The 20,063-nt window shown below is 40.9% G+C and overlaps 2 protein-coding genes across 5 annotated transcripts in view; one reads left to right on the forward strand and one right to left on the reverse strand.

Annotated features, from left to right (window-relative positions):
* TRPM2 (transient receptor potential cation channel subfamily M member 2) overlaps positions 1-6,015 on the forward strand; it is a 211,715-nt gene extending 205,700 nt beyond the window's left edge. For all 4 annotated transcript variants that reach the window (XM_089670093.1, XM_089670113.1, XM_089670102.1 and 1 more), the window contains one exon: positions 4,722-6,015. In XM_089670093.1, coding sequence (XP_089526219.1) covers positions 4,722-4,847 — 126 coding nt within the window. In that variant the 3' untranslated portion in view covers positions 4,848-6,015. The remainder of the gene's footprint in view (positions 1-4,721) is intronic.
* An 11,828-nt stretch (positions 6,016-17,843) lies between these two features.
* On the reverse strand, positions 17,844-18,785 carry LOC149473712 (olfactory receptor 2K2-like). Its single transcript, XM_089672434.1, has one exon. The coding sequence runs from the start codon at positions 18,783-18,785 to the stop codon at positions 17,844-17,846; it is 942 nt and encodes a 313-aa protein (XP_089528560.1).
* Between the last annotated feature and the right edge of the window lie 1,278 nt (positions 18,786-20,063).

Genomic DNA, 20,063 nt, shown 5'->3' on the forward strand with positions numbered 1-20,063 from the left:
TGTAATGTATTTATTTAAATGATGTATGAATTTAAATTATGCCTTTCATTGCTATGTAAATGAAAACTGGTAGTTTAGAGGTATATTCTTCACCTTGCTTGAGAAATATTTTGATTAGATTAACCACTTCCCACCCACCCTATAGCGGAAATACTGCTACAGGGTGGCACAGGTGTGCAAAATCACGTATGTGTATATATATATATATATATATATATATACAGTGGGGATCGAGAGTTTGGGCACCCCAGCTAAAAATTTGTATTAATGTGCATAAAGAAGCCAAGGAACAGATTAGACATTCTTATAATATGTCAACAAAAGTTAGATTTTATTTCCATCATTTACACTTTCAAAATAACAGAAAACAAAAAAATGGAGTCTGCAAAAGTTTGGGCACCCTGCAGAATTTATAGCATGCACTGCCCCCTTTGCAAAGCTGAGACTTGCCAGTGTCATGGATTGTTCTCAATCATCGTCTGGGAAGACCAGGTTATGTCAATCTCAAAGGTTTTAAAAGCCCCGACTCATCTGACCTTGCCCCAACAATCAGCACCATGGGTTCTTCTAAGCAGTTGTCTACAAAACTGAAACTGAAAATAGTTGACGCTCACAAAGCTGGAGAAGGCTATAAGAAGATAGCAAAGCGTTTTCAAATGTCAATATCCTCTGTTCAGAATGTAATTAAGAAATGGCAGTCATCAGGAACAGTGGAAGTTAAAGCAAGATCTGGAAGACCAAGAAAAATATCAGACAGAACAGCTCACAGGATTGTGAGAAAAACAATTCAAAACCCACGTTTGACTGCACGATCCCTCCAGAAAGATCTGGCAGACACTGGAGTTGTGGTACACTATTCAACTATAAAGAGATACTTGTACAAATATGGTCTTCATGGAAGAGTCATCAGAAGAAAACCTCTTCTACGTCCTCATCACAAAAATCATCGTTTGAACTTTGCAAATGAACATATAGACAAGCCTGATGCATTTTGGAAACAAGTTCTGTGGACCGATGAGGTTAAAATTGAACTTTTTGGCCGGAATGAGCAAAGGTACGTTTGGAGAAGAAGGGGCACAGAATTTAATTAAAAGAACCTCTGTCCAACTGTTAAGCATGGGGTTGGATCAATCATGCTTTGGATTTGTGTTGCAGCCAGTGGCACAGGGAACATCTCACGAGTAGAAGGAAAAATGGATTCAATAAAATTTCAGCAAATTTTGGATGGTAACTTGATGCCATCTTTGAAAAAGCTGAAGTTAAAGAGAGGATGGCTTCTACAAATGGATAATGATCCTAAACACTCCTGGAAATCCATGGGGGATTACATCAAGAGGTGTAAACTGAAGGTTTTGCCATGGCCTTCACAATCTCCTGACCTCAACATAATTGAAAATCTATGGATAGACCTTAAAAGAGCAGTGCGTGACAGACAGCCCAGAAATCTCAAAGAACTGGAAGACTTTTGTAAGGAAGAATGGGCAAAGATACCTCAAACAAGAATTGAAAGACTCTTGGCTGGCTACAAAAAGTGTTTACAAGCTGTGATACTTGCCAAAGGGGGCAATACAAGATATTAACTCTGCAGGGTGCCCAAACTTTTGCAGACGCCATTTTTTTGTTTTCTGTTATTTTGAAAGTGTAAATGATGGAAATAAAATCTAACTTTTGTTGACATATTATAAGAATGTCTAATCTATAATTTGATGCCTTTTGGAGATTTTTCCATCTTTCCTTGGCTTCTTTATGCACATTAATAAAAATTTTTTAGCTGGGGTGCCCAAACTTTCGATCCCCACTCTATATGTGTGTGTGTATGTGATTTTGTGGTTCTGGGTAGAGGGCGCACGCTAGGTGTGCATGCGCCCTACCCGCGCCACCATTCGCAGCCGTGGCTGTCAATCACCGGGTCCCGGCGCCCGGTGATTTCTGAGGATCTCCGATGGAGAAGAGACCTGTTTTGTTGACTAACAGTTCTCCTTCCTGCAAGCTCGGGCACACTGCTTTGGATGGCTGTGCACAGCACAGCCATCCAAAGCAGTGTGCTTACAGTGAAGCACACAGACACCGCCCCACAGTAAAATTCACCCAGCACATAGTTAACCCTTTGATCACCCCAGATGTTAACCCCTTCCTGCCCAGTGCCATTAGTACAGTGTCAGTACTTTTTTCTAGCACTGATCACTGTATTGGTGTCACTAGGGATGTCAGTGACACCAAGTCAGTTCCCCCCAGTGTCAGAATGTCTGCCGCAGTCCCGCTATAAATCGCTGATCGCAGCCATTACTAATAAAAATTTAAAACATTTTTACTGGACATGTTTAATAGCAAAAAGTCGAAAATATTATTTTCTCAAAATTTTTTTTTATAGCGTAAAAAATAAAAACCGCACAGGCGATCAAATACCACCAAAAGAAATCTCAATTAATGCAGTGCTGTAACACAAAAAATGGCCTGGTCAGAAAGAGGGGTAAATCCTCAGGAGGACAAGTGGTTAAGATTTAGATTAGCCACTTCACCGCTCATATCTGTTCACCCCCTATGGACCTGAACAATTTCTGCTATGGACCTGTTTATTCAGCAATAACTTTGTTCATTTAAAAATGAATGGTGTTACTGCAGTAAAATTATCATTCTGGTACAAAGCATTGTAAAGTTATTTATAAATGAAATAAAAAGCTTTTTGTTAAGAAGGTAATCAGGGCTGATTAGAGTAAACTTATGGTTATTAGGGGGTTAAACAAAGACTTTTTTTTTACTTGTCAGATTGCTTTAACACATCATTTGCAGATCTAAGTTCATCACTTTGATCTGCAGATGAATGAACAGAATGATGCAAAAGTAGTAATATGTTACTCTGTATCTTTGTATAATGCAGTGTTTCTCAACCCTTTTTAAGGCACCCTTTAAAATTATGAAAAAATGTGAAAAACTATTCTTAATAGTTTTATATAATGCAGAAATATCCACACATGTAGGACACCCAACATTAGAGGTGATTTATTCTTCCAAAGCAAATACACTTTTACACACTGGTACTGACTAGTATTCCATGGTTTCTCTTCTCCCTCACTGAGTTTTTCTCCATCACTGAGCTAATGTGACCCCAGCACTGATGGAGGGGGGGGGGATCAAACAAGAATGCTGTGCAGGCAACCGACATCCTCCTTAGCAACTGATGATGTCATTGGTTGTCAGGATGCCAGCAGCTAGAAGGTCGTAATGGTGCACAATGAAAACCTGTGCCTTTGTGTAACTAGGTTTGATCCACCTGCTGGCTTGTATACAAGTTTTGGGCAATTTTTAGACATTTTGCCAAGGCACCCCTGAAGAAACCTCAAGGCACCCCAGGGTGCCTGGGCACCCTGGTTGAAAAAGGCTGGTATAATTCACCTGGAGCAGTGCTGTTTATAAACACTGATTTAGGCTGCTTTTTTGACAGCCACAGTCAGATTGCTTTTTTGACAGCCACAGTTGCTGACACCTTCTATGAGTATACACACAATTACTGTATACTGGATGGGGAGGTCCCAGAAGCAAGGTAAGGAGACTGAAGAAGCCACACATTCCCTGTGTACAATGAAGAATCTTTTGAGGGCATGTGTAGCATGCACAAAATCTGCAACTAGTTAATATTTTTTTATATGAAACATAAAAAAGTATGACATTTTGAGTTAACACACATATTAAGGGTTGCAGGATGGAAATTAGCCAGCTGTACCACTATCTGGCTTTTTATATACAGAAACATATATATATATATATAACCGGGAGCGTTAAAGCACAGAGTGGCATGAGTGCCTTATAGATCTCCCGCTGGCAGATTCTGATAAGCTTGGCTGTGTGTCCAGAGATTGCAGGGATGGCAGGCTGGATGTTCACAGTCAGGTGGACCGGAGCGAGTGTCAAGCACAGATCAGCAGGCTCAAGTAAAGAGGGAAAGTCCGTAAGCAGACTCAGACAGTCCGAGTCAGCATATAGTGGGTAGATCAGGTATCGTAAGTGGGCAGAAGAGTATTCAGGAGTCAGGCCAGGGTTGGTAACAGCAGGCAGATAAACAAAAGGAGCAGAGGCATCATTTAGGAACAAGGCAAGGGTTAGTGCAGGCAGCGTTCAGGCAGAGTCAGGAGCAGATCAGGTCAGCAACAGAGGATCAACACAGGAACAGACAGCAGGTTCACAGGAAATGAAGTAGATCAAACGGCAATGACCCATGGCAATAGTACAGTTTAAACCTCCAGCCTGGTGCCTGTGTGCACTCGCACACCTGCTCGCTTACATGTACCCGAACCCACACATTGGCCATGAACAGAGCTGCTTATTCTTCTGCATCTACGCACATGGGTGTGCTCTTCCTGACAGACTCCACCAGTAAGACATTTACACTTTTCTTAATCAAGTCGAGTTGGACTCTCTTGCTTGACGTTATAATGAGTTTTTGTGAGAGCCAGAAACTCAAGTGGTCCTGACTAACCACTGCATGGTTTATTCAGTCCTTTATCCACCCAAAACTTACAAAATAGGCATAGTAAGAACATTTTTGTATTGAAGGATACAAATAAGCTGCAGTAAAGGTAGTCTTCATTAAAATGTGTCACTTATTTTCCGTTCCAAGAATGTCATTGATTGGTTTATTTTAATAGTAGGAGGGCCAATGCTAATGTGCAAAAATGTAAATTGGTTGGTTAGTCTCTAAAGTAATTTGTTTTTGTTTTTTTCAGAATATTAAAAGTAAGGAAAAAGAAATATCTGTCCGCTGGCAAGTTGTAGACCAGAAGATACCTCTTTATGCAAATCACAAAGACATTCTCCAGAAAATAGTAGATGAATATGATGCATATTATTAATATACGGCACATGCTTTAGCTTGGAGCTTACCTTTGATGTGTGCCCAAAACCTCAATATTAACTGTTGTTAAATCCCTTGCACTTGGTGTGCTTTGCTACAGTCCAAATAAAACCCTTTTGCAGCATTTGTCCTATACTGCTGAGAACACTCTGCGCCAAGTGAAGCTACAGAATGGCTTTCATATGTGTCAGTAAACAAGGAAGTGTTTTCTTTTTTTCATCTGAAATTGGTAAGGGTATAATTTAAAACACAATCTTTGGATATGAGGGAGAAATGAGACAGACACCCGAGGGTGTGAAAAAGTGGTTTCAGTTACACAGAAAATTTTCAAATGATGTTTTAGCTTACTCAGACTTCACCTTCCTATGTTACATAGGTAATGTATTTCTATGACTCTTACCCTTCCCCTGCTAACACTAATTGCTGTTAAGCTACCATGGCACACACTCAGTAGGGCTGATGCACCTAAAGTTTACCTTTGCAGCCAGATAGAGATATCACCTACTTTATATTTCTTATACAATATGTTCCCTTTCACATAGCATAACTTCAAAAATATGTAAAATGCTGCCTTCCTTTTAGCTATCTGTAGTCTAAACCAGGGGTCTCCAAACTTTCCAAACAAAGGGCCAGTTTACTGTCCTTCAGACTTTAGGGGGGCCAGATTGTGGCCAGCAGGGGTAGAAAAAATCTCAGGGCCAACATTAGTGACAGTAAACAAGGTCTCAGGTGTGGTTTTCAGTTGCATAGTGCCTGTGGTCAGTTAGAGTAGTAGTGTCCCATCATTGCTATCATTGGAAGGAATGTTGGCACATCATTGATATTAGTGGATAGAATAGGGTCCCATATTGATATTAGTGGAAAGAATAATGTCCCATTTCTGGTGTCAGTTGAGGGAATTATGCCCTACTTTTGGTGTCAGTGTTAGGAATAGTGCCCCAAGGGCTGGATAAAGGCTAGCAAACGGTTCCATCTGGCTCTCGGGCCAGAGTTTGGAGACCACTGATCTAAACATTTCACAACTGTAAAATACTGCTAAGCTTACCCCTTCTATGTAATTTAAGGAGGGGGCTGGAAAGCTATGTTTTACATAATTAATGCTTTCTGTACTGTGCTGGTGGATCTTCATTGTCAGTTTACCATAAAGAATGCTGTCTGTATTGTCAGTGTGTCAGTGTGTTGCTGTTCATTTTCATGAATGGGTGTAATTGGTCAGTTGCAATGTTTGCGGTAGGTGGTACGTGTCAAGTAACATCCAGATGAATGGTAAGACCCAAGGTTTCCCAGCAGACCATTGCCCAAAGAAGTGCACTGCTTCTATTGGCTTGCCTTGTTCCCATACTGCATCCTTGTGTCATCTCTTATCCAGGTATACAACAAACATGTACCTGAACACGATGTAAAAGAAAAAATGTGACTCATTGGACCAGACCATCTTCTTTCATAGCTGTGTAGTCCATTTCTGATGTTTACCTGTCCACTGTAGGCACTTTTGGCTGTGGACACAGGTCAGCTTGGGCACCCTGACCAGTCTGCAGCTATGCAACCACATACACAACAAACTGTGATGCCCATTTTTTCTGTTTTCAACACATCATCCTCAAGGACAATATGTTTACTTGCTGCATAATATATCCCACCAACTTGCAGATGCCATTGTAAGGAGATTAACAAAGGTATTCACTTAACTTATCAGTGGTCACAAATTTATGGCTGATTGGTGTTTATTTTATTAAACTTTTTAAGATCCCACATGGTACAGTATTAAGCATTTATGACATTGACACCTTGAAACTATTTGCTAACAAATCATATTTAGAGTACATCATGTAAAATAACATTGTTTAATGATATTCATGGGTGACTTTGCTGGAATGTTTGTTTCTGTGATCATTCACTCCTTCTAGGGCTCAAACATTTTCATACATTTATCTTATTCAGCTTCCATTGCAGACTAGAAATACAATTTTGCTAGAAGTCTCAGCTTTTATAAAGAAGCTTTCTACCCATATGCACTGGGGCCCTGTGCCTTTTTAATGGCATGTGGTGCTACCATTAACTGTTTGACTGCCATGGATGTACAGCGTATGGACCTACAGAACCAGTTCCAGCTGGCCAGGTATGTCTGTAGCATTCTCCCTTTTGCTATAAGCTTCTGGTCACATATAGCAAAACTAGCAGAATCTACTGAACAAGCCATGCACCCGCCATGCACTCCCCGTCAAACCATCGGGCCGAACTGCAGAGGACCTGTTGACCCATCTCCATACAAATTTGCCTGGTTTGGCATCACTGAGCCAAGAGCGAGAGCAGATTACCCTGGATGACAGTACTGGGTTAGGTGAGAGGACTTTGTCCAGCCTATACGGATAATGGCTCGGTTGAGCATTTTGATTTCTGCTGACATCACCGCTCTCTTATTTGATGGTGTTATTACACTACCTCCACTACCAGCACACCCACCACTGTCGGGACTTTCATGCTACCATACTTACCCACTTCAGCTATACTATGAAACTCTCTACTACTACTTGTTTTGTCTATTGAAGATACTAATTATGAAGCAATTTTTCATGAGTCATTTAATGGACATTCAAGCCACCTGCATTTATACCTTCTATTGGTCTATTTATCTAGATCTTATTTGCATACCATAAGTAATACAACATCGACTGTCTCTTTTTGCCTCTTGACCGAAACCGGGCTGTGCTACAGATATAGCTGATTGGAATACCATACAGAACTATATAAGACAAGTCTATAGGGCTATGTACACCCTTACCCACTGCTGGTCAATCGGCCTAGATTTCATTTGTATGCTATAAGCAACATGATAATGACTGCCTCTCATTGCCTCTCATTGACCTAAGGCTGAAACCAGGCGGTGCCACCGATATAGCTGATTGGGCGGTTCAGGTGAGATTTAGGTGCAAATTGTTAAAGTGTATGACATTGGAAATTGCTCCTGAACCCAGCTAAAAATTGTACCAGACTCCTTTTGAAATCGCACTGCAGCCAGCCCTCACATATCTGAACTGGCTCTATAGAAAAGGCTTTTGGTTCACAATGTCATGCGAAGCGGATGTGGTTCAAAACGCATCCAATTCGCATATATGTGAACCAGGCTCAATGAACTCTGAAAAACATTTTAGAGTCGAGTCATCCTCTCAGGATGTCCCTTGTGTTGATGATATTCAGGATTAGAGTAAACCAGTTTTACATTATCCTTTGGTGCAGAAATACACTATAATGCCAAATGTATTGGGATGACTGCCTTTACACACACATGAACTTTACTGGCATCCCAGTCTTAGTCTGTAGGGTTCAATATTGGGTTGGTCCACCCTTTGGAGCAATAACAGCTTCAACTGTTCTGGGAAGGCTGTCCACAAGGTTTAGGAGTGTGTCTATGGGAATGTTTGACCATTCTTCCAGAAGCGCAGTTGTGAGGTAAGGCACTGATGTCAGATGAGAAGGCCTGGCTCACAGTCTCCGCTGTAATTTATCCCAATGGTGTTCTATCGGGTTGAGGTCAGGACTCTGTGCAAGCCAATCAAGTTCCTACACCCCAAGGTTATTCATCCATGTCTTTGTGAACCTTGCTTTGTGCACTGGTGCGCAGTCATGTTGGAACAGGAAGGGGCTGTGATGGAACGTGGCGTCCGACCCCAGCCTTTCTCACCAACTCGTGACCGAAGGACTAGCTGATATGACACCACGCTGTCACTTGCGTAACAATGCCACTCTCAGCTGCGCCACACACAAAGATTTTCCAGTTCGCGGGACCACAATCTATGTGCCAGCAGCCTGAAAGCGATTGTTACTGGGTCAGGTTAATTACGCAATTAACCCTTCACACTGCCACCACCACCTTTTTACAGAGAAGGAAGAAACTCACAAATCTTAGCAGTAACACTATGATATTAGTATAAGCGTCTGTAATACACACTGCCACCACAGACAGGGATATTCAGAGGGTTATTACATACAGGAACACTCTTCCAAGGACAGGGATATCAGTTGATTATTACATACAGGAACACTCTTCCAGGGACAGGGATATCAGAGAGTTATTACATACAGTAGCACTCTTCAAGAGACAGGGATTCTTTAGTTTGCATTAAAAGCTTTAGAGACAGTTTCAACACTTTCAAAAAATAAGATTTATTACTAAAAAGGTCAAAATGGTGCAATTAAAATATTTACATAAAAAGATGTAACAAAGATATAAAGAAAACAATAAAACAACAGAGAAATATAAGAAAGGAGTTCAGAAGGCAGAATACTTGCAAACAAACTCTTGTCACCCAGGATAAAAGAGACTGCTTCTTCTCTCTTGTAAGTAACAATATAGTGATGTAAGGTCTTGTGTGACTCATATTAAAATGATCTATCCGAATATATATTTCATAATAATGTGCCCAGTTCCTGCTGAAGTTTATGAATTGTATGAAAAATGACTCATGTGGAATGTACGTTTTATGGCACGCTCTAGCCCTAATGGCCTAACAGGTCATGACTGACTGAGTTATTGTTTTAAGATCGGGCAGAGGAAAGTGGTTTTCAAGGCAGACCCCTGGAACCAGACTAATTAGTGGTTTACAGCCCTGAAGCTTTATCTAGATGTGTTTTATTTAGGATAAGAGGCCCTTTTGACCTCCGTTCAACTTACAGCTTTACATTCCATTCAAAAGGGAGGAGGGAGGACAGGAGAGAACATGGCTGAGACCTAACAAGATGACTTTCATGTACAGCATCCATGTTTCTAGTGTGCACAATTGTCACAGGGGCCATCCCCAAACTGTTTCCACAAAGTTGGGTAGAAGGAAATTGTCTGAAATGTCTTGGTATGTTGATGCTTTAATAGTTCCCTTCACTGGAACTAAGGGGCCAAGCTCAACCCCTGAAAAACAACCCCTCACCATAATCCCCCCTCCACCAATGTTTACACTTGGCACAATGCAATCAGACAAGTACCATTCTCCTGGCAACCATCAAACCTAGACACATCTATCAGATTGCCAGACAGAGAAGCATAATTCGTCACTCCAGAGAACACGTCTCCACCTTTCTAGAGTCCAATAACGGCATGCTTTACACCACTGCATCCAACGCTTTGCATTGCACTTGGCAATATAAGGCTTGGATGCAGCTGCTCGGCCATGGAAACCCATTCCATGAAGCTCTCTGCACACTGTTGTGCTAATCTGAAGGCCACACAAAGTTTGGTGGACTTTAGCTATTGACTCTGCAGACAGTTGATGACTTCTGCGCACTGTGCACTTCAGCATGTGCTGACCCCGCTCTGTCATTTTATGTGGCCTACCACTTCGTAGCTGAGTTGCTGTTGTTCCCAATTGCTTCCACTTTGTTATGATACCACTAACAGTTGACCATGGAAAATTTAGTAGCAAGGAAATGTCACGGATGACCTTATTGCACAGGTGGCAACCTATCACGGTACCACGCTTTAATTCATTGAGCTCCTCAGAGCAACCCATTCTTTCAAAAATGTTTGTAGAAGCAGTCTGCATGCCTAGGTGCTTGATTTTATACACCTGTGGCCATGGAGGTGATTGGAACACCTGAATCCATTGATTTGGAGGTGTGTCCCAATTATTTTGGCATTATAGTGTATATTTCTCTCTGCTGGAGAAAAGCATATTGTCTGAAATACAGGTATTTTAAAAAACAATGAGAATTATTTATATATTTATCTATTTATATATTAATGTACTGTATCAAAAATACTTTGTAACACCTGACACAGGCTTCTCCTAAAGTTTAGTGATGTGAGTTCTAGCTAGCCATAGTAAATGATACTGTAAAAATAACTCCTATAATAAAGAAAACAAAACATAGATTTTTGCTGCCAGCGCTGTTTTTATTTAATTTTAGGCCTAAAGATTAGTCAAACCCCCTAAACATTACATATTTTCAGAAAGCAGGAACCCTGGAGAACAAAATAATTGTAGTTGCAATTTTTTATGTCACGCGATAGTTGTGAAAAGGTTTGTAATGTTAATTTTTGGGCGTACAAACAGAATATATTATTACATTTTTTGGTAAAAAATAACAGATGAGGGGTTGCAACAAGTAAATACATACCCAACAGGTCAAGCCTTGTGAAATTTTTCAAAAGCCTTTACAAGTCACCTGTGTGGAGTTAACCATGAATGATTGGCCTAGAACTATTTGTCTCACTCCAGTATTCATGGCAATATGTAACATACAGGTGAAACTCGAAAAATTAGAATATCGTGCAAAAGTTCATTTATTTCAGTAATGCAACTTAAAAGGTGAAACTAATATATGAAATAGACTCATTACATGCAAAGTAAGATAGTTCAAGCCATGGTTTGTCATAATTGTGATGATTATGGCTTACAGCTCATGAAAACTCCAAATCCACAATCTCAGAAAATTAGAATATTACATACAATCAATAAAACAAGGATTGTACATAGAACAATATCGGACCTCTGAAAAGTATAAGCATGCATATGTACTCAGTACTTGGTTTGGGCCCCTTTTGCAGCAATTACTGGCTCAACGCGGCGTGGCATGGAAGCTATCAGCCTGTGGCACTGCTGAGGTGGTATGGAAGACCAAGATGCTTCAATAGCAGCCTTCAGCTCTTCTGCATTGTTCGGTGTCATGTTGTAAGCCGTGTACTGGGGTGGGCTCCCCAGGATACAGTGAAGTCACAAACGAGGAAAGCAACCCCAACACCAGCTTTTGCCACAACAGAATTTTACTTAGATGTGGCAAATAAACACAACCACAAATGCTGGAAACATACAATAAATTTACATACACGCAGTCCAAAGGCTGAGACCCTTGTGCTGCACAGCACGGCACCTTCTGATGGATGAAGGTAGAAAGTTAAGTAATTTACCTACTGGCGAGCACAAATAAGCTGCCACACCTTACCTGTTATTACCCTAAAAGAGCAGGAATCAGTGTATGGGTGTATGGTATGGGCTAGCCAGCGGTGTAGCACAACAGCTTACAATCTTACACAAATCTAGAGTATTCCCCCTCCCATAACTGGTCCTGTAGCACGTGCCTGAGTATTCCTTCTGTGCAAAATGCCAGTCTGGCTTGAGTTTGTAGGATTTTATCAGCTCTCCAATGTGAAATGTCACTTTAAGTTGTGGAGTCCTTCCAATAATCAGTAACAACACTTGTGGCCTGACACAAACAGAGACCCTAACTAACTAACTATAGGCCTGGACTCAGTCTCACTGAAATGAGGTGCGTGCACGATCTTACCGACCCGGGTCTTCTTTTCTTCCGCTTGTGACTCAGAACAGAACAAATGTCTCTCCAACAAGCGTGCGGTCTTGCCGTATATATGTTGCTTAGTTCCTCTGCTTTCATCAGCCTTCCTGGCAGCTATCTCATCAGCATTCCTGGCAGCAATCTCATCAGCTTCCTGGCAGCAATCTCATCAGCTCACATGGCCCCTTCATTCAGCATCGTCCAAAACATGGCTGCAGTCTCCAAAACCCCACCTCTTCATGAATATACAAATATCTATGCAGTCTCAGCCTGTGTTATAAAAACAGTGACATCTTGTGGCTAAACCACAGAATGTCAGTCAAAACATTAATTTACTTCCACACAAACAGTGTTCAAACAATGAGAGCTGTTTCCCCATCTCACAATGTCTCTCATCTCTATCTTGGCAATGCCCCATAGATTCTCTATGGAGTTCAGTTTAGGCGAATTTGCTGGACAATCAAGCACAGTAATCCCACGGTCATTGAACCAGGTTTTGGTGCTTTTGGCAGTGTGGGCAGGTGCCAAGTCCTGCTGGAAAATGAAGTCAGCATCCCCATAAAGCTCGACTGTGGAAGGAAGCATGAAGTGCTCCAAAATCTCCTGGTAGATGGCTGCATTGACCCTGGACTTAATGAAGCACAGTGGACCAACACCAGCAGATGACATGGATCCCCAAATCAACACAGACTGTGGAAACTTCACAATGGACTTCAAGCATCTTGCAGTGTGTGCCTCTCCATTCTTCCTTTATACTATGGGTCCTTGGTTTCCAAATGAGATGCAAAAGTTGCTCTCATCAGAAAAGAGGACTTTGGACCACTGAGCAACAGACCAGGTCTGTTTTTCTTTAGCCCAGGTAAGACGCTTCTGACGTTGTTTGTTGTTCAGGAGGAATACAACAATTGAAGCCCATGTCCAGGATCCATCTGTGTGTGGTGGCTCTTGATGCACTGACTCCAGCCTCAGTCCACTCCTTGTGAAATTCCCCAACACTTTTGAATGGCCTTTTCCTGACAATCCTCTCCAGGCTGCGGTCATCCCTGCTGCTTGTGCACCTTTTTCTTCCACACTTTACCCTTCCACATAACTTTCTATTAATGTGCTTTGATACAGCACTTTGGGAACATCCAACTTCTTTTGCAATTACCTTTTGAGGCTTTTCCTCCTCATGGAGGGTGTCAGTGATGGTTTTCTGCACAACTGTCAGGTCAGCAGTCTTTCCCATGATTGTGATTCCTACTTAACCAGACTGAGAGACCATTTAAAGGCTCAGGAACCCTTTGCAGGTGTTAAGGCTTAATTAGCTGATTAGAGTGGGACACGTTGAGCCTAGAATATTGCACCTTTTAACATTATTCTAATTTTCTGAGATTGTGGATTTGGGGTTTTCATGAGCTGTAAGCCATAATCATCACAATTATGACAAATCACGGCTTGAACTATCTTGCTTTGCATGCAATGAGTCTATCTCATATATTAGTTTCACCGTTTAAGTTGCATTACTGAAATAAATGAACTTTTGCACAATATTCTAATTTTTTCGAGTTTCACCTGTATAGCACTATTGTTGCTTTCATATATACACACCTGACACATGCATTTACGTATGTTTGTGTTTGTATGTGGGGCCAGGGGGCTTTTAATATACTTTTATTAAACTTTCAATCTATACTTTTTAAAACTTTTTTTATTAACTTTAGTGTTAGCATATTGCTATTAACAGGTTCTTTTGATGAAGACAACAGGGATTTATTAGACCCCCAATATCAACCATTGAACTCCAATGAAGCGCTATCAAGCATAGATCTTACTTAGATCTTAGAGCTTACTTAGTTTTATTCCCAGCCAGCAGTGTCAGAAAATGACTGAAACCGAAAGTAATGTAGAACATGTTGCATCAAGGCTTATTCACCAAAGGATTAGAGAATGGATGTTCACTGAGCTCCCTCCGGTCTACCCAGCGGCACCCTACATGGCTGTCCCAGGCCCACAGGTAGGACACAAGAGCCCATGATACATGATGAGGAGGGTCGTACAGGGGGCTGGTATGTTCCAGTGACTGTGGAAGTGATTAGCTTTACATCAGAAAGACAACAGTTGGCTTGACAAGTGCACACCAAGAGGGTGTGTAAAAGCTACTGCTGCCACTAAATGACGCCTTATATCCATGGCAGTAAAAGGTTTAAGGTTTTTAATTTTTAGTTTTGGAGTAGATAAGGATTAGAACCCTTGTTAGGTTTGACTGCTATAAATATAAAGTGCAGCATCTAAAATAAATATACAGTACTAAAAGTGCTAAAACTTCAAATACGGTTTAAACTCTTAAATACATAAAATGTACAATCCGTCAAAATGAATAAATAAAGTGCAATTCATCAACTAAATAATGTGAAATTGATTCATCTGCATATAAATAATAATAAAAGTTCCACCAGTTCATAAAAAGTGTATATAAGACTTCACCGCTACTACATGGACCAATGGACAATTTTGTGTTATCCACTTTGTGCAGAAAACCGTTATCAGCACTCTGAGCTCACCAGAGGATATGGCTGCATCAAATATGGCAGCAGAAGCATTTTGTTACATAACCCATGCAGGCTCCACTTTTCACCAGATATCGATCCCTTTAAGGCAATAACCCACTGACTTTGACACCACCATCCAGCACAAAAATGCAGATACCTCGGCTGTATGGAGGAATAGCTCACACATGGAGCCAGTCAAACCTCTCATGGTGTAGTAGTTTATTAAAAAATGTAATCCAGCATAACGTATGTAAATGGAAATGAAAGTAAAATAGAATGGAATCTGCTGGCACTTGTAAATATGGCCGCCACATACAGTGGTGGTGTGATGTCAGCATACAAAGACTCCACCCAATGCATTTCGTGCTATAGCTCGTTTTTGTCTTCCATCAAACGCTAACTTATTAGTTTTTACGTTTATGTTTTTTCTCAATTACTGTGTCAAGGACAATGTTTTACTAGACAGGAAATGAGGAAAAATCTGCACCAGGGAGACGGAAAATAGAAAGCTGACAGGGGTCCTGGCATTTCTCTACTTAACTAAGAAAAAAAAGTGTAATTCTGTCTTTGCTACTGTTGAAACATTTCCTTCCCTTTCTGTCAGAGAAAAGTTTGTCCACAGGACAGTGAGTAAGTTGAAATCCATTTAATGGTGCCCTGGATAGCAGTAAAACCTGACAAAGGCTCTAATCCCTCCCCACACTGTCAACAACTAAAGAAAAAAAATTGGGCATAGATACACTTTAAATAGTGTGACAGGACCATAACATTGAGGACTTACTAAGGGCTTTGGTAGATGGACATTCATGTCTAGCAGTGCGAGGTAATCTTTTCGATTCCCAACCACAGCACTACCTGCCTGGAGTTTGTACCGGTGGTGCAAGTATCATTTTTGCTGGGGAAGATAGCTCAACCACAGGAGCCAGAAAAGCTAATATAGGGTAGCATTTATTGGTTAAATATCGATATGCATGTAATTCATACCATCAGCAATGTAGGCTCTAATGTAGGGTGGAGCCTACATTGCTGATGTCACGCCGCCGCCACCAAGGAAGGGAGCGGTGGCCATTTTAGTACCTGTTTTATACCTTACTCCACGTGGATCATTTCTGTACATGCATATCGATATTTAACCAATAAATACTACACTATATTAGCTTTTCTGGCTCCTGTGGTTGAGCTATCTTCCCCAGGATAAAGGATACTTGCACCACCGGTACTTAGAGGATGCTGGATGATTAACCCCTAGGCTGCTTCTCTGTTTCTGCACCCAGATGTGACAGATTGTAACCAATGTGTAATGAACCGCCTGACAGCACCTCTATCAATCCCCTGGCAGAGCCTCCCCAGAGTGCGGAGTCTAAGCACCGGAGCACTTGTTCACCAGGGCCCCTGATGGTGGGAATGGACTTGGAGCGCTCCGCTACCAGGTCGCAGCTGCTAGGTATCTCCAACAGGGGTAGAGGAGTCTGACAGGAGCTCCAGGGGGCTAAGAGTCTGGTGTGAGGGAGCCTAGTGATCCCTGCAGGATGGATGAGCTAAATCAGAGTCATACAGGCCGGGTCGGTAACTAGCGGGTCGGTGAGGTACAAAACGGTAGGCAAAGGATAGTCGGGTCACACGCAGGGTCAATACCAAAAGATCAGATTTAAAGGGGAACATCCAGGAGCAGAGTCAGGCAGGCCAAGGGTCAGGACAGGAGAAGGCAGCAAGGTCAAACAATCCAGATCAAGATTTTTTTTTTTTTTTTCCCATCAGACTGAATCACAACTACTCAGCAGTAACTGTCAAAAACAAGAACTTAACTGAGCTGTGTTCCTTGCATCATCTAGGACAGTAAAAGGCAAATACAAAAGCTAAAAGACCCCAATTTCTCAGGGAGGCTCCCGCCTCCCCTCCCACCACCTCCTATACCTCCATAACGCATTCGCACCATCCTTTCCCATCCGCTTTCTTTCCACCACTAGCATACAGTACAATTTAGCAAAACACCAGTCAACACAATCCAACAATCCAGATCAAGATTTTTTTTTTTTTTTTTCCCATCAGACTGAATCACAACTACTCAGCAGTAACTGTCAAAAACAAGAACTTAACTGAGCTGTGTTCCTTGCATCATCTAGGACAGTAAAAGGCAAATACAAAAGCTAAAAGACCCCAATTTCTCAGGAAGGCTCCCGCCTCCCCTCCCACCACCTCCTATACCTCCATAACGCATTCGCACCATCCTCTCCCATCCGCTTTCTTTCCACCACTAGCATACAGTACAATTTAGCAAAACACCAGTCAACACAATCCAACAATCCAGATCAAGATACTCACAACACAGGTAACAGCATACAAAGACCATTCGGCAACAAGTGTTTGTGCAGAGCTGGTTTAAATAGCCCGCCCTGCACCTGACAGGCGCAGCCTAGGTCCTAGTGCCTGCCTAGTACTGTCAAGACGACGGGTGCGCCTGGGTCCTAGTGCCCTGCCACCTACACGTCTTGGCAGACACCTACGCCTGTGTAGACCCATGCGTCGCGATGGTCCCTGACACAATGCTTGTATAGATCTAATTTCTAGTGAGTGTACACCGATCAGAGGTGGTGGATTCCCTCCAAGGATATGCACATATCTGCACTTTGTTCACATGGATATATTATGTTGTAATCTGCGGACTATTTCTGCTTATTTTCTTTACCGATGAAATTGGAAGGATATATACGGTCATTTATTCACTTTTTACACATATTGCACTGAATATCACTTTGAGTATTTTACACAGATATTTATATGAATTGACAGTTTTATTATATATATATTTATAGCGCTGCACTTTATCCATTTCTTATGTGTATGTATGAATGTGAGTTTAGGGACCTTACATTGTAAGCTCCTTGAAGGCAGGGACTGATGTGAATGTATAATATACAGTATATGCAAAGTGCTGTGTAAATTTGTGGCGCTATATAAGTACCTGAAATAAATGATTACAATACAGAGTTAGATAAGAAAAGGCTGCATCAGACATGCTTTGCATGCAATCAAAATACACCTTAATAGGACCTGCTGTGTCCTAAGAAAAGCAACACAAAGCTGGTCAAACTCTGAAATTTCATCTACACCACTCAATTGGAGTCAAAGCTACAGTTAAAGTGACATCCTAATATAGCACACATATAGTGCAATATTTTTCAGTTTTTTTCAGAAAAATAATTTTTCCTAAACTTCCTTAAAGCTGACTTCACTTCCTTGTTCCTCAGTGTATAGATCAAAGGATTTAACATTGGAGTGATTATAAAATAAAAGACTGTAATAATTTTGTCAATGTCTGCAGAAGACTTTGACCTTGATTTCATATACACAGCCATTGCTGACCCATAAAACATTGTTACAACTATCATGTGTGAGCCACAGGTGGAAAAAGCTTTCTTCTGTCCTGCCACAGAAGTTATCTTTAAGATGTTTAGTATAATTCTTATATAAGACACACATATAAAAGTGACAGGTATAATAAGTATCAGCACACCTACAATAAAAATCACATACTCAACGATCACAATGTCCTCACACCCCAGTGATAAGACTTCTGGAACTTCGCACAGAAAATGATTGATTTCATTTCGTCCACAGAGATTAATATTCAGGGTCAGAATAACATGACACACGGATAGAAGAAAACCACAGATCCACGTACCCAAAGCAATTCTAATACAAACCAACCTGTTTATAACTGTAGTGTAATGCAGTGGATAACAAATAGCTATGTAACGATCGTAAGCCATGACTGCAAGCAGAATGCATTCGCATTCACCCAATGAAAGAGATATGTACATTTGTGTTACACATTCAGCATAAGAAATTGTCTTCTTCTCTGCCAGTAAATCTTTTAACATTCTTGGGACGCTTGTTGTAGAAACACAGATGTCCATGAAGGAAAGGTTAGTAAGAAAAAAATACATAGGTGTCTGAAGACAACTATCTGTAGTGGTTACAGTAATGATGAGGATATTACCAACCAAAATGATGATGTATATGACTAAAAAAGCAACAAAAAGTATAGTTTGTGTCCTTGGGTCACTGGAAAGTCCAAGGAGAACAAACTCTTGCACCAATGTTTCATTTTTTGAAGACATTCTGCTGGGTAGAATAGAAAAGTATTGTTGTGATAAAGACATACAAACAAGTGCCACAAATTATGTGAGTATTCAGAGTGATTATGGTCATTCGGGAGTAACACCAACTATGCAGTAAATAGTGGTAGTCAACTGCTTGAAAGGTAAAATTCATTTTAGTGGATTTTTCCTGGTTTAAGATACACACTACTGTACAAGAGTTTTAGGGGGGTGTGAAAAAATGCTGTAAATTAAAAATACTTTCAGAAGTGTTGATAGTTTATGTTTATTATTTAGCAAAATGGAAAGAAAATGAACAGAAGTGAAATCCAAATCAAGTCAATATTTGGTGTGACCACCCTTTGTCTCAAAACAGCATAAATTCTTCTAGGTACATTTGCACATTGTTTTTTGAAGGAACTCGAGAGGTAGGTTGTTGATGTAGATGTAGGTTTCCTGATATCATTCTGTCTCTTCGTGTCTATCCCAGAAAGACTCTATGATGTTGAGATCAAGACCCTGGGATGGGGGGGCAAACCATCATTTCCAGGACTCCTTGTTCTTTACACTGAAGATAGTTATCAGTGACATTTTCTGTATGTTTGGGGTCTTGTCCAGAAGCAGGATAAATTTGGGGCCACTCAGACACCTCCCTGATGGATAAGAATCTGCCTGTATATATCAGCATTGAGAACATCATTGATCCTGATCAAATCTCCAACTCCAGTTTCAGAAATGCATCCCCAAACTTGCAAGGCACCTCCACCAAGCTTCACTGTTGCCTGCAGACACACATTATTGTAACTCTCTTCAGCCCTTCTGTGAACAAACCGCCTTTTTCTACAGCCAAATATTTCAAATTTTGACTCATCGGTCCTGAGCACCTGCTGCCATTCTTTTACACCCCAGTTTCCATGTTTTCATGCATAGTTGAGTTGCTTAGTATTGTTTCCACATCAGATGTGAATTTTTGGCATCAATTCTTCTATGAAGAACACTTCTTAAAATATGTACTTTTAAAAGCATTTTTACTTTACAGCATTTCTGCCTAAAACTTTTGCACAGTACTGTATCTCTAGCCAAACTTTTTCTGCCTATATTTCTTTCTTTGACCCTCTTGAATAATTTTCCCCTCACTACTTGTACTGATTCGGAAGTTGTCAACAGATCAGGAAGTGAGAAGAAATCTGCAACATGGAAAGGGACAGTTTTTTTAGCATATTAAGGCCTCATTCACACTGGCATTGACATACCTGTTATTATATGTTTTTACATGCATATATCGATTTTTAATAGTAT

Source organism: Staurois parvus, unplaced genomic scaffold, assembly GCF_062004578.1.
Source record: "Staurois parvus isolate SC_StPar_1 unplaced genomic scaffold, SC_StPar_1.0 ptg000011l, whole genome shotgun sequence".
Taxonomy (NCBI): Eukaryota; Metazoa; Chordata; class Amphibia; order Anura; family Ranidae; genus Staurois; species Staurois parvus.